The sequence below is a fragment of the Symsagittifera roscoffensis genome, chromosome 4 (genome assembly GCF_963678635.1).
Source record: "Symsagittifera roscoffensis chromosome 4, txSymRosc1.1, whole genome shotgun sequence".
NCBI lineage: Eukaryota > Metazoa > Xenacoelomorpha > Acoela > Convolutidae > Symsagittifera > Symsagittifera roscoffensis.
Genome location: NC_087065.1, coordinates 46,475,500 through 46,490,739, shown reverse-complemented (window position 1 = coordinate 46,490,739; position 15,240 = coordinate 46,475,500). Strand labels below are relative to the sequence as shown.

The 15,240-nt window shown below is 35.5% G+C and overlaps 2 protein-coding genes across 3 annotated transcripts in view; both read left to right on the top strand.

Annotated features, from left to right (window-relative positions):
- Positions 1 to 213: 213 nt before the first annotated feature.
- The window catches only part of LOC134843792 (uncharacterized), a 30,109-nt gene continuing 15,082 nt past the window's right edge, over positions 214 to 15,240 (top strand). The window contains exons 1-2 of one of the 2 annotated variants that reach the window (XM_063860071.1): positions 214 to 384; positions 7,107 to 7,370. In XM_063860071.1, coding sequence (XP_063716141.1) covers positions 360 to 384; positions 7,107 to 7,370 — 289 coding nt within the window. In that variant the 5' untranslated portion in view covers positions 214 to 359. The remainder of the gene's footprint in view (positions 385 to 7,106; positions 7,371 to 15,240) is intronic. The other variant, XM_063860072.1, reaches the window with a different exon arrangement.
- Positions 9,939 to 15,240, top strand: part of LOC134843793 (uncharacterized) — a 331,722-nt gene continuing 326,420 nt past the window's right edge. Inside the window, exon 1 of the mRNA XM_063860073.1 lies at positions 9,939 to 9,969. The gene's annotated coding sequence lies outside the window, so the exon portion shown is untranslated. The remainder of the gene's footprint in view (positions 9,970 to 15,240) is intronic.

The window sequence follows — 15,240 nt, the reverse complement described above, 5'->3', positions numbered from 1 at the left end:
GCTCGTCGGTTTCTGCAGCACCTTTGGTCGAGCCCTTCAACCAGGGAACTAGATTTTAAAATATCATGGCAAGGTCCTTCGTAGATTTCTAACATGTCTTTTCCATGAGATAAGAACACAGGTTTCTGCTCAGGATGATTCAATTGGAGCATCAATTTAGCGACTAACTACTGCTTCTAGCTTATTTATCAATTTGGTTGATGTTCAAACTGTACTTAAACTCATTCATACCAAATTCGACGTTTCTTTATCTCTTCTCAGATTTACACGACAAACTTGGTGTGGTTTTATCATAACTAGCCTTCACGTCAGAATTTCTTTGCCGTTCTTAACGCAAATACATTTTGTTTTCTGCGAAAATGGTACAAATCATCGGCCTAGTCGGTATGTATTACGTTTTAAAAACTTTTTTCCATATACTTTATTAAACTGCAAACTTTTATTTACAAACAAAACATAATTGACATACAACGATTCAAAACTGCTTTCAACCAATTACTGCAGTTCTGATCAGAAAGAAAAAACTAACGCAGTGTTCTCGGGTAACTTAGAAGGAGATTTTCTATTGGAGTTGGAGATCCGACACCAGTAGGTTCGATGCTATTACTCTGTGGAGTACATATCGTAACTTTTTTTATCGCAATAATGGCTCAGCTTGCTCGGAGCAGTAAAGATGAGATAAAAGCATCACATAAAAAAGTCAAGACAAGTCGCCCAGTCGTCATCTTTCAAAATCTAATTTAAACTATAAGTCAAACAAGTTCATAAATGTAGCGAAGAGTATTTTGACCATAGTCATACACACGGGCGGATCTAGGATTTTGACCAAATTTTCTGCGCCGCATGAAAATTTTTGAAAAAAAAAACAGGCCAAATTAAGGGTTTTTTCGGAATTTGACCGAAAATTTTGACCGAAAATGCGCGCGCTCCCCCTTTAAAATTAATACATATTGGCGCCAAAGGCGCCCTTACGAAAATTTCAGGGTCCGTCACCAAAAAAAGATATCTGAAAATAGTACAAAGGGGGGACTCTTTGGGTCGGCAGGGGGTCGAATCCCTGAGGGGTGGGGGCGAGCGGGGGGCGTCGTCTTCTTCCTAAATCCGCTGGTGGTCTTACCGAAACAGAAAAAAAATTGTTTGAAAATGGTGCGCGTAAGATAAACTGAGTTTTTTTCAAATTTTTGAAGTTTTGATTCCCAAATGACGCTCTAAAATTTGAGTAAAACAAAGTTTTCACGTTTAAAATTAGGTTTACGATAGCTATTGTGGGCCTGTTTGCACGCTTTATGCTGCAATTTTGACTATAAATCAAAATTTTTAAGCCATTTTTTCCTACACTGGGACCATTTTTTTGAAAAAAATTATTATTCCAATTACGACTTGAAGAGTTTAATATGATACATCCATCAATCCATTTGGATATTTATTTGTGTTTCCTAATTTTGCGTGGTAAAAAAAACTAAAAATTGCCTGAGTACAAATTTTTTCCCCATTTTCAATGAATTATCAGAAAAACAAAATTTTTGATGAAAATTTTACAATTTGCTACCCGCGTAGATCAGAAAACTGTCAATCAATTGAAGCAAGAAATGCAGTCATTCAAAAGCAGGTCAAGCACCTGGATTGCAATCAAAAATTTAATCAATACCGTTTTGCGTTGAAAAAAATAAACTGTAAAATTTGAGAAAGTACAATTTTTTGAAGCTAAAACATCAATCTTAATTGAAAACAATTGACTATTTTAATCATTTTTTCTTCAATTTTTGTTCCAACAACTTGTAATCAATTTTAATTGATTATAATTGACAGTAATCATTTTAAAAAACCTCTTTTTAAGCTAATTTCATTTGTTCAAAATAACTTCAAAGTTAAATGAATTACTTTGCTGTTTCACTGAACTTCACATTTTTCTGAATTCCAACCGCGTTTTTATACCTATTTACTTTTCGCTCCAACTATTTGAAAATGTGGAGGAACCTTGTATACGATTGTGTTTCAGTTTGTTTCTTTTTTTTGTTTTCCACGCAAAATCAGGTACCACAAATATTCATGTGAACGGGTCGTTTGAAATACCACGTTAGGACTTTTTAAGTTGTGATTCGAACGGAAATTAAAATTTAAGAAAAACGGTCGAGAAAAACCGCAAGCTTTCTGTTAACGCAATAGGGCAAAAATGACCATTTCATGCAATTTCTGGAAAAAATTTCGACCAGAAAACTGCGTTTATGATTCGTTACGTAATATGAGTTACGTGGAATGAATGACTTAAAGTAGAATAAAAAGGCCTTTGTATAGTGTGGGGTCAAAAACATCCACCCTTTTCAACTAAAGCAAAAAAAAATAATGGGTTGCATAGTTTTTGAAGCAAGAACTGAAGCAAGAACCCTATAAATGTTTCCGATAACGAACACCTTACCGAAAATTTTGATCGGACCTACAAACACATTTGGCCCTTTGACGATCTAAAGATATCCAATGACAGCACTGAAACATATCCTTTTTCTTTATCTTAAGGCGAAACTAATTTTTGATTTTTTTTTGCAAAATATGCGCAAAAAAAAAACAAAAAACCAGAGTCAAATTCAAAAACTGAGAATTTTTTGCATCAAAGGGTCACCTTTCATTTCAGAATTTTTTAAAAAGAAAAAGATAAAGATTGTAAGACTAAATTTCTTTTTTAAAAATGAGGAGAAAGTTTGTAATCGGGTGTGTAAAACTTTTTTAAATGCAAAATTAGGTGCCACAAACATTTATCAGATTGGGTTGAGTAATATATCACCTTGAAGCCCTTTCAGTCGGAATTCGAACTGCATGAAAAATTTACACAAATGAATGACTTAAAGTTTAAAAAAAATAAACTGTAAAATTTGAGAAAGTACAATTTTTTGAAGCTAAAACATCAATCTTAATTGAAAACAATTGACTATTTTAATCATTTTTTCTTCAATTTTTGTTCCAACAACTTGTAATCAATTTTAATTGATTATAATTGACAGTAATCATTTTAAAAAACCTCTTTTTAAGCTAATTTCATTTGTTCAAAATAACTTCAAAGTTAAATGAATTACTTTGCTGTTTCACTGAACTTCACATTTTTCTGAATTCCAACCGCGTTTTTATACCTATTTACTTTTCGCTCCAACTATTTGAAAATGTGGAGGAACCTTGTATACGATTGTGTTTCAGTTTGTTTCTTTTTTTTTGTTTTCCACGCAAAATCAGGTACCACAAATATTCATGTGAACGGGTCGTTTGAAATACCACGTTAGGACTTTTTAAGTTGTGATTCGAACGGAAATTAAAATTTAAGAAAAACGGTCGAGAAAAACCGCAAGCTTTCTGTTAACGCAATAGGGCAAAAATGACCATTTCATGCAATTTCTGGAAAAAATTTCGACCAGAAAACTGCGTTTATGATTCGTTACGTAATATGAGTTACGTTGAATGAATGACTTAAAGTAGAATAAAAAGGCCTTTGTATAGTGTGGGGTCAAAAACATCCACCCTTTTCAACTAAAGCAAAAAAAAATAATGGGTTGCATAGTTTTTGAAGCAAGAACTGAAGCAAGAACCCTATAAATGTTTCCGATAACGAACACCTTACCGAAAATTTTGATCGGACCTACAAACACATTTGGCCCTTTGACGATCTAAAGATATCCAATGACAGCACTGAAACATATCCTTTTTCTTTATCTTAAGGCGAAACTAATTTTTGATTTTTTTTTGCAAAATATGCGCAAAAAAAAAACAAAAAACCAGAGTCAAATTCAAAAACTGAGAATTTTTTGCATCAAAGGGTCACCTTTCATTTCAGAATTTTTTAAAAAGAAAAAGATAAAGATTGTAAGACTAAATTTCTTTTTTAAAAATGAGGAGAAAGTTTGTAATCGGGTGTGTAAAACTTTTTTAAATGCAAAATTAGGTGCCACAAACATTTATCAGATTGGGTTGAGTAATATATCACCTTGAAGCCCTTTCAGTCGGAATTCGAACTGCATGAAAAATTTACACAAAGTTGTCCCAGTATCAAGAATAACGGGTTTAGAGCTTTTGATTTTTAATCTTAAACGAGCGAATGAAGCAATAGCTTATTTTAATAGCTCAATAGCTTACAGAAGCTAAATTTTAGCTATGAAATTTTAATTTAAATCAATAAAATTTTGTTCTTTGAGACTTTAGCATCATTTTTTAACCAAAAACTTCATTTTTTTTTCTAGTCAGCTTTCTAAAAAGTTTGTTGTCCAAATTGCTTGTTTTACTATGATAGTCGATTTTGCACAACCTCCAGTTTTTTTCAGACTCATTTATCACAATACGCATGAAAAATTACAGTAATTTGAATATTTTATTGAGTTTTTTTGAGTTTAATTGAGAATGAGTTTTATTGAGTTTAATGTTTCAAATTAACCTCTTTTGTTCTTCGCCTGATCTGCTGAGAAGCATTACCAAAGAAAAAATAAAGTAAATGAAAGATATATGAAAGTATTGTCAACAAAAGTTTTTTACTAACTTCTGTAGATATATTTTTCTTAAAAAGCTTTAAAACTGCATATTTTGGTAACTTTGGGATAATTAACGCCCTTTTTATTTCGTGCTATTAAAGCATATGCGGAGATTTCATCTGCCTTTGATAATTTTCAACATTAACTTGAGTTATGCTGCGTGATTTGTTTACTACTTAGCCATACGCGAAAAAAAAATCAATTTGAACACATCCGCCCTGAATTGCAGCAAAATAAATTTTGCATCTATTGCTAGCGCTGGTTGGGTTGATTATCGTGGCTTAAATCAGTTTGAAATTTTTGCGAGCCAAAAAACTGGCCTCGTTTTGCCTTTGCTACGAGTAAGGCAAGATCTAGCAAAGCAACTATATGGCTGACTGAAGACTGTTGAGCGAAAAATTTATATTATATCTGATAACAATTACGGCGGACATTGATCACATGCACGTACAAATTATAACGTTTCGCGTTGATGTTTGGTAACAATAAGTTTTGCTAGCTGTGGGCAAAAAACATTTTTGGCTATTTGAATTTTTAACTTTTACACGTCAGAGTTATTAGATCTTCAAAATTGATCGCACTAAAAAGTGTTTTGTTACCTGAACTGCAAACAACAACATCTTCCCAGGGTGAAAAAAAATGCCAAAAAATGAGGTAAAAATTCAAATTCGAGGTTTCTTAAAGAGCTCTACCGAGCGCAAATATTATGTCACCTTCTTCGACAAATGGTCGCTTTTGCTGACAAGTTTTTGTAAAAGCGGCGATACAGTCGACTGGGTGTGTTTCTTTCTAACAAAAAACTTTTTGCTTTACAAATAACCGTCAATTTAATTTTTTCAAACACAATCTATTATTCAAAAGATTATAATATAAGAAAGCTGTATAAATTGCAAAAAAAATGTTAGAAAAGTTTTAATTCTTACTATGTCTTTGTAAATGTTTGATAGTGTCGATGTCTTTTGAAAGAATTCAGAAACCGTGAAGTTTGTTCAAAAAGTGTCGGCCTTTAGTAACTATTTGATGTGCTCGTGTGTTTTTTTTTCGTCAGGCAAATTCCGGCTTTTTAGCTTTTCAAATAGCTTTTTGTTGACAAAGTTTTTTAAATCTCATTCAAAAAATTTTGTTTTTTTAGCTTAAAATTGAAAAGATACTTCACCTGTGATCATTTTTAGTAAAGTTATAGGGGTTTAAGGATTGCTATTTTGGCCAATTTGGGACAATTGACGCGCGATATTTTTCGCGCTATTAACGCGTAAGCGGAGATTTAATCCGTCTTAGAAATGGTTCCAAACTTGTTGAAGGAAGCTTGTTTTCCATAATTGATTCGTTACTAGGAACAAAATATATCACTGTGTGTTTTAAATAGCGTGTGGGGCGATGATTTATACAAAAAAAATTAAATTTCAAATTTTTTTTTCAGTTTATTTCTTACATTTTTTTATGTTACTGCTGCTCCACAGACCTCGAACGGCAGTCGGAACATTCAAAACTTCGTCCTGGTACAGGCAGTCTTGTTGTTCCGACTTTCGATACGAAAGTAACGGAATATTTGTGCTCGGGGTGGGGTTTTTTTTTCTTCAGACAAATTTCGACTTTTTAATTAGCCATTTTTGACGGAATTTTTTTATATCAGTCGAAAGCTATTGTTGTCCTGAGCTCAAATTTGAAAAGATATTTTACCTATGATCATTTTTTGTAAAGTTATGAGGGTTTAAAGATCGCCATTTTGGCCATTTTGACCAATTTGGGACAATTAACGCGCGATATATTTCGCGCTATTAACGCGTAAGCGGAGATTTAATCCGTCTTATAAATCGTTCCAAATTGGTTGAATGAAGCTCATTTGCCATATAGGATTTGTTACACGCAACGAAATCTATCTTTTTGTACTTTATATGGCGTGTGGGGGAATGATTTTCATAAAAAATTTCAAATTTTAGAAAAAAAAATTTTCATTTTGTTTTATTTCATTTAATTTTTTATTTTATTACTGCTGCTTCATAAACCATTAAAGGCAGTCGAAACATTCAGTGCTTCGCCCTGATACGAGCAGTCTTGTTGTTCCGACTTTCGATACGAAAGTAACGGAATATTTGTGCTCGGGGTGGGGTTTTTTTTTTCTTCAGACAAATGTCGACTTTTTAACTAGCCATTTTTGACGAAATTTTTTTTATCATTCGAAAGGTATTGTTGTCCTGAGCTCAAATTTGAAAAGATTTTTTACCTGTGGTCATTTTTTGTAAAGTTACGGGGGTTTAAAGATAGCCATTTTAGCCAATTTGGGACAATTAACGCGCGATATATTTCGCGCTATTAACGCGTAAGCGGAGAGTTAATCCGTCTTAGAAATCGTTCCAAATTGGTTGAAAGAAGCTTATTTGCCATAAATGGTTTGTTACAAGGAGCGAAATTTATCCTTTTCTACTTTATATGGCGGGTGGGTGGATGATTTTCATAAAAAATTTCAAATTTTAGAAAATTTTTTTTTCATTTTGTTTTATTTCATTGAATTTTTTAATGTTATTACTGCTCCATAAACCTTAAAAGGCAGTCGGAACATTCAGGGCTTCGCCCTGATACGAGCAGTCCTGTTTGATTTAGAATTAACATCATTTCTACTTCTCAACACAGCAACAGTCTATGGATTTGAGTATCAAATACTTAACATGACTGGAGATCAAATAAAGTACATAGGAGAAGATGCCAAGTTCTATTGCGCATGTACCGCTCCTAAAGACGATGACGAAAATCCTGCCTTCTATTTCAATGATGAAAAGCAAGAAACGTATCAATATGGCTTGAGTGATGGCCAGAACAAGTATATCAAACCACAGAATCCATCCGTAAAAGATAAGAAAACCAAAGGTTAGAAATAACTTTTTTGTTAGGGAATAAATACTACAGTGCTGAATTAAATTAACCGGACAAAACGCGTTAAACTTGAAATTTAAAACCCGTTTTTCTCAAATTGGGTTGAGTTTAGGTGAAACTTATGAATACAAAAGTTGCTTAAAATTTTAGCAAATTTGATATGGTGTAATTTGTTTTGCGGAATTCGGGCCCAAATTTTTACCCCAAAAATGGGTCATTTTGGTTTTTCTTAGTTAATCAGAAATTACGCCAAAAATAACCTGTCGATCACAGACATATTAATATCAAAGTGAGCCCCTTACGTAGCCCAACAAATTCAAATTTTACGAAGAGTATTTTCTCCAAAAAAATGCAAATTGTTTAAAAATTGTTTTTAAATAAAAAAGTGGTATTTTATATAGTAAAAATGACCTTTTTTGTCTATCAAACAAAAATAAATTAACTTACACAATATTTTGGAGATTATACCCTTCTTAAAGTTTGTTGGGCTACGTAAGGGGCTCACTTTGATATAATTATGTCAGTGAAAGACAGGTTATTTTTGGCGTAATTTCTGATTAACTATGAAAAACCAAAATGACCCATTTTTGGGGTAAAATTTTGGGCCCGAATTCCGCAAAACAAATTACACCATATCAATTTCGCTAAAATTTTAAGCAAGTTTTGGCTTTATAAGCTTTCACCTAAATTCAACCGTTTTTGAGAAAAACGCGTTTTAAATTTCAAGCTTAGCTCGTTTTGTCCGGTTAATTTAAATCAGCACTGTATAACGGTGCAATGACAGAAACTATGTAACTATTAAGACAGAAACTATGTAATAACAGGGGCGGATTTAGGGGGGGTGGGGGCGGCATGGGGGCGGACGCCTCCCCCTCAGGGATTCGACCCCCTGCCTACCCAAAGGGTCCCCCCTTTGATACTTTTTCAGAAATCCATTTTTGGCCAACCGACCCTAAATTTTTTCTAAAGGCGCCTTGGGCGCCAATATATACTAACTTTGAGGGGGAGCGCGCGCCAAAAAAAACGCGATTTTTTTTTTGTCAAAATTTTTCAAAAAGTGCCCAAAAACGGCTTTTTTGACTGTTTTTCTGCGGCGCAGAAATTTTCCTGCGGCGCAGAAAATTTTGCCAAAATAGGGGCAAACACAGTGCTTTGGGACAGCTCGAAAAATCAATTTAGTCGACCTAAAAAAAAGGTCGTCAAAATTTTCGAATTTTTTTTGTAAATCCAACCCCCCCCCCCACCCCTCCAGAAAATCCTAGAACCGCACCTGTGTTATAACATCCTGATGTTTTCGTTTTTGTATATAAAAAGCATAGGAAGGAAGTTACAGAAATCCGGATCGAATTTACAAAGATTATGGTACAGATGACCAGTTGAAAAAAAGGCAAATTATGGAACGAATATTGCAGTCTCTCCGCAACAGCTCAGAGACACGCGTGCTCAATTTTCTCGACTAAAATTTGGTATTCTTTGTTTCTCTCAGCAACATTTTTGCATGTTGTGACGATCTCGACCCAAAAAAAATCGATCAGATGTTACAATTTTCCTGGCAAAGATTTGTTAAGACTTACTTGACGGAACTTTTTCCCATTTACTTGTTCCATATGAAACCAAGAGGCGAGGCTTATTTTTTTATAAATAGGTCGTTAACTCGGTTCAAGATTTAAAAAATATTCTAATCATTTCAAAATGAAAAGATGTTGGACACTTCCCCGCAAGCTGAGTGAATTACGAGGCCATATATGTTTCTTGTCTAAATAGTGTATTGATAATAATAACCTTTTTTAACTTGCCTTAAATTTTGTAATGAGTTTAAGCCAATTTTTAAACCATCGTAACTTAACAAAAATTACCACAGGTGAACTATTTCTTAAGTTTGAGCTCAAGAAAACAATACCTTCTGTATGATTTTAAAGCGCTCCGTCAAATATTGCTAGTAAGAAAGTCGAACTTCTTCTGGAGAAAAAAAAACACCGCGAGCACAAATATTTCGTCAGTTGCTTTTAAAAATCGGATCGATAGTTTGTCCTTTGGATGAGGATCTAACGGAAATGTGGGAATAAAGGGTGCATTAATAGTAAAAGTCTACTTTTCTTCAACTTTTTTTCTAAAAATTCGAAAAACTCAGATAGAAAAACTTCTTTTTTTTTGCTAGCCAGCGACAGTCATACTATTTTAAGACATTAGAAACTATTGTCTCGAGGTTCCAAAAATTAGGGATAAACCAATTATAACAATTTTTAACCTGGAGTGCAGCTCATGAAGTTTTTTGCTTGCACCTTTCGCAATGATCGCTATAATGTTTATAATTTTTATGCTTGGTGTGGTTTTTTATTCAGTCATTTTTCGGCGATCGAAAAAATAGTTTCTAAAGCAAAGTTTGCGCCCCATTGAAGACATGGACTTTATTTTTTTTAGTAATCGTTTATGTCGTTAAACCAGTTTTACGAACAAAAAAAACGTTTCAGCGTGCAAAATTTTCAAATTGTTGTTTTAATTGTAGTCCACGCACGGTCTGTATACATTACCTAATTGTTGTGATAAACACTGCCTAATAGCCTAATTGTTGTGATAAACTTATTAAATAGTTTCAGGTTATTATGAATTGAAAGGGCAGCCGTGGTGGCCCTTAATAAATTAAATGGTTATTGTTATTGGAGCAAGCTCTCTACATCATTCCCTCGAGAAGTGGCGGAAGACCCAAGCAAAATTGTCCAAAATCGAGCAAAATTTATCCCCAAATCAGAAAATATAATCCTGTGGCACAATATTGTGAACGAGCTGCTCCTTGTCACCTCCGGAAACAGTGTTTGTCGGGCCTACGTCCTCCATTCAACCCCCGGAGCTATCGCTTGGATACGGCCGACGACTTTTGGAGTTTGATTTTTTGGACTTTTGAATCCCTGTAGTTTGGGCGTTTGCGTCTGCAGGCGGTATCCTCTCGTATTACCTTCTCTCATTCACTCCTTATTCTTATTCCTCTCTTCCTACTGGATGATCTTCTTGCACTGCAATGGATGGTCACCAGAAACGCGATTACTTTACAAAAATAGAAGAACTTGCACACGCCAACGCCGAACACTTCAATAAAATCACATCCAAGCAAACCAAAGAAAGCCTACTATGCCTCCTACGGGAGTCCATATCACAGTTACGAACGGCAAACAGGCACCAAAAACTTCTACTGAACATTCCCAAACTTGAAAATTCCATTAATGATCTTTCCACCCAGGTCAAAGCAGTTTGTTCAGCAGAAGCCAAAAGTGAAAGCAAAGGAGTGAAAAAGTCTCTGATGGAAATCACAACCAAAGTCAATGGATTAACCTCCATCACAAAACCAGCTGATGTTCCTCCTCCTGACAACAATGAACATCGAAAAGAATCAGTAGTAATACTGAACGTGCCCGAAGTGACAGATTTCAAGTCTCCATCTGATAGACTCCTCAAAGAAAACTCAAATGTAGAAAAAGTTCTGAAGATTGTGAAGTGCGCGGATGCTGTCATCACTGATGTATACCGTAGAGGCTCATTTATCAAAAACGCAAGAAAACCTCGTCCTCTCATCGTCCAATTTCACAATGCAATAACCGCCAAACGGGTCAAGGCTTCCTCTGGCCTGCTCAAGAACTCCTCCTTTTTCCTTCGAGGCGACTGCACCAAAGAAGAAAGAAAAAAAGAGGAAGCACTGCTTAAAACACGCTACCTTCTCTCTCAAAAAGGCATCAGGAAAGAAGACATGAAAATCAAAAATCTTACTCTCTACTATAAAGACAAACAGCTGGACACGCTAGCCGATGTTGACACTCTCCATTCCACAATCTCTAAATTGTGACTGACAACTCCGAGGAGCAATATTTCCCTGATGATGATGAATGTCCAAAGCCTTCTTAGTCTTCAGAGAAGATTAGCATATCTGAATTTTTTCACTTCTTACAACCCTGATATCCTCTTACTATCAGAAACATGGGTAGATAGTAACCACCCTTTTTTGAGTGTCTTTCCTGCGAGCAACTATAATATTATCAGTCGGTCAGATCGAACAAATGGGGCGCACGGAGGTGTCCTCATTGCTGCCAATAATTCTGTATTTAATAATGTTGACTTCACCAGCATTGGAGTTGACAAAGACTTTGCCTGTGCCTGTATCATCACATTCCACTCTACAATGTTGTTGATTATCACGGTTTATAATCCGCCAAGAAGCAGCAACTATGCTATTTCGCCGCAGACTCTGAGTAGCTAATTATCTGAATATTTTACCCAGTTTAAAGAATCTTTCAATTCCTCAAATAGTCTTCATTATGGAACTTTAATTCTCGGTGACTTCAATTTCTCTGATATTGACGGCCGACCTATCAATCAACCAAAGCTGTTGACCTTCCCTTCCTTAAATGGTGCCAGGAGAATAATCTCCAACAAGTTCTGTCCTTCCCGACCCACAAACAAGGCAATCTTCTGGATATTAAACTAGTAACCAACACTGATATAATAGAACACATCGAAAACCCGAAATGGAGCAACCTATCAGATCAAGCTGGTGTACTGTTTCAACTCTCGAAAAGCCACTACAATACAGCCGTCATCTTCAACCAACAGCTAGCCTGGAGCTCCTTCAATCCTGAACGTTTCGCCCTTCCCTCCCACCCATTACTCGTGTGGAACAGGCCATTGACTGTATGTCTCTGACAGTGCAGAATGGACTAGTATGGTCCACAATGCACTTTCTTCTACGGTCCCTCGTAAACGCAAGAAATGCGCCACTAGGCCTTTTTATTATTGCTCTCACACAATGCACATGCTTAGTAAATTAGAAACCTTGGAGAGGAAGAAGCACAAATCGAACTCAATCTTCAATGAAGAGTTCCTACACGCTACAAGAAACAATTTTCTCGAGTCGGCAGAGCTCGATAAAAACGTTCTGCTAAAAGACATCTGCTGGATGTCTACATCAGAAGCTTTTAAGTTTCTGAAACGATTCTCAGGGAAAGCCCCCCTGCCATCTAAACTCACCTGGGAAACAAAATTTGCAACCGATGACCGGAACTAAGGCGATCTTTTCAATGGATTTTTCGCTTCCGTGTTTAATCCAATTACAACAGATAATCCTGAACCACCTGGTGACCAACAACCCAGTATATTTCTGAATGATTTAAACTTCGATGTAAAAAAGTTGAAACACTCTTGTCGAAATGCCCTGATTCACATTCTCAGTCTTCCGATGGCCTTCCGTCCTGCCTGTAACACAACGCCTCAACAGTATTAGCCTCTTTTGCTTCCATTCTTTTCTCCTTTGTTCTATCCTCTTGTGTGTGGCCCACTATATGGAAATGCAGTTACATAACACCTATCTTCAAAGATGGCTCTCGGTCTCTTATTTCCAATTATCGCCCCATTAGCATTCTACCTCGGCTCTCTCTCATTCTGGAGCGACTTATTTTCAACTTTCTTTATCCTAGAATAAAGTCGCAGTTGGCCAAGCAACAACACGGCTTCCCAAAATATCGATCCACGGTTACTCAACTACTAGCCTATCTTGACAATATCTACAATCAACTTGAGAACAATAAGAAGCACTCCGCGGTATACTTCGATTTTCAAAAAGCATTCGAAAAAATGCCTCATGTCGTTTTATTGCACAAACTGAAAAAAATGGGCCTCGACCCAAGTTTCATTGAACTCATCCGGAGTTACCTCGCTGACAGAACTCAATGTGTGAACATTAACGGGGTTCTCTCTTACATTGCTTCGGTTACTAGTGATGTTCCTCAAGGGAGCGTCCTAGGTCCGTTGTTATTCATTATTTTCATTAATGACCTCCCAGACTACTGTAAATACTCCGACTGTTTTCTGTTTGCCGATGATAGCAAAATGATTTCGACAGAATCACCCATAGCAAAGAATCTACACTACGATATTGATAATTTCCTCGCTTGGTCTATCGAGAACTCAATGAGTTTTCACCCAGATAAGTGTAAAACGATGTCATTCGGAAAAACTGACGACACATATCGGTGTAAGGGTGGCCGATGACCTGTCGTGGAGACCGCATATTGAAAAAAAGTTAGCTTCAGCCAACAGGAGTTTGTTCGTGTTGAAAAAAAAAACATCCTAATTACCTGTTCCACCACTACCAAACTCCAACTTTATAAGTCATGTGTTCTCTCAGTTATTCTTTATGCTTCTCAAACCTGGTTCCCAGACCTTACCAGTATCCGCAAGCTAGAAGCGCTCCAATGTAGAGCGCTCAGATGGAGTACACGCAACTACACAGCTCCTTACAACATTCTACTCTGTGTGACAAATATGTTGCCTATTTCTCTCATCCACCAACTCAATGATCTCACCCTTTTCAACAAACTTCTCAACGACAAATTAGATTTTGATTTGTTCCACTTTGTCTCTTATGCACCGGAAATGACCGGTCACCGATCCTCCGATACAGTTATGTTTGAGATCCGACGCAATAGGAAACGACGAACTAGGGAGTCCTTCTTTAATCGTGTGGTGAAACTTGCGAATCATTTTCTCGCCCATCCTGGTCTTGGAATCGACATTTATGATAGTCCCGCTACTTTCAGGAGAAACATTAAAACATTTCTATTCAATATCACAGCGAATGCATACTCAATGCAAAACTCGTGCTCTTGGTTTATTAACTGTAATTGTTCTAATTGTACGTCTTGATTTTGTTATTACATTTCTTTATACCTTCATGGAAGGAATTTAAGTCTTTCTGTTGTTATTGTTATTACAGAATCATTGAAGGTTCTCTGTGATCACAGATTTTGCTTCCTTTTAGATGATACGATATTACCTAAATCTAAACGAAAAACGAATTTCAATGTCTGAGTTTTTCGAAACAGAGGCCTCGTGGCCATACACGAACATTTACAGTTTTTTGTTATAATATTGTGTCAAATTCAGTTTTTGGTTGACTCGGTATCTAGCAGTACGTAGTTAAATAAGTAGTTAAATTATTGCCGTTTAACGAGATTGTTTTCTTGTTTGAGAAAAATTTTTGGTTATTGTTTTCAGGCAGAACACAAATATACAAGAAAAAAAAACGCTTTTCATACAATTCCATTTTCATATAATGTTTTTGTTCAATTGAATTGTTTGATCTGTATGATAAACATCTTTACAAAGTATCGAATTGAATTCGGGTTCGTTGATGCGAGGCGTAAAACAAACAAAAAATCTATATATTTTTTTTCATTTGAAGCAAAAATGTCCATGACCAGCGTAAAAGTTTTCAAAACTGTGACTTGAAATTATTCCGAAATCTTACAACTTTCTGGCAATGTTTTTATTCAAAAGTGCAGTGCCAACCGAATTTTTTGTTTTATTGTACTTTACGAAAGTAAAAATCAACATCTTTGATGCTTAAATAACTGGCGATAGACGAAAGCATCATTCAAACTCATGAAAAATGTAACGACTGCTTGGGTTATCTGTTTATCTAATAAAAGAAAAAAGTGTATGTCTATGTTTGACTGTGCGTGTCCGTGGAAAATCCTCCCAGCGTGATAAACATACGACTGTTTGAACCTTTACATGTAAGAGCAGTTGAATACGAGGAGTGCATAGGTTATTTGGATTTTAAAACTTTGCTTAACTTTTCTTGAAAAAGGCAAAAAACTGGTAAAAAATGGAGCTATAGTTGTTGTTAAGTTGATTTTTGTTAGATGTTTATGATTCATCACGCAATTTTTTCTCTTTTCTGATAAATTTTCACTCTCATTCAAGGTCTCCTTTTTTAATGTCGTTGCTGAAAATTTCAATAATGGAACTTGAGATATATGTTTAACTTTAAAATATTAGCCATTTTCAAGTCTAATAAAATGGTTAATATTTTAAACTT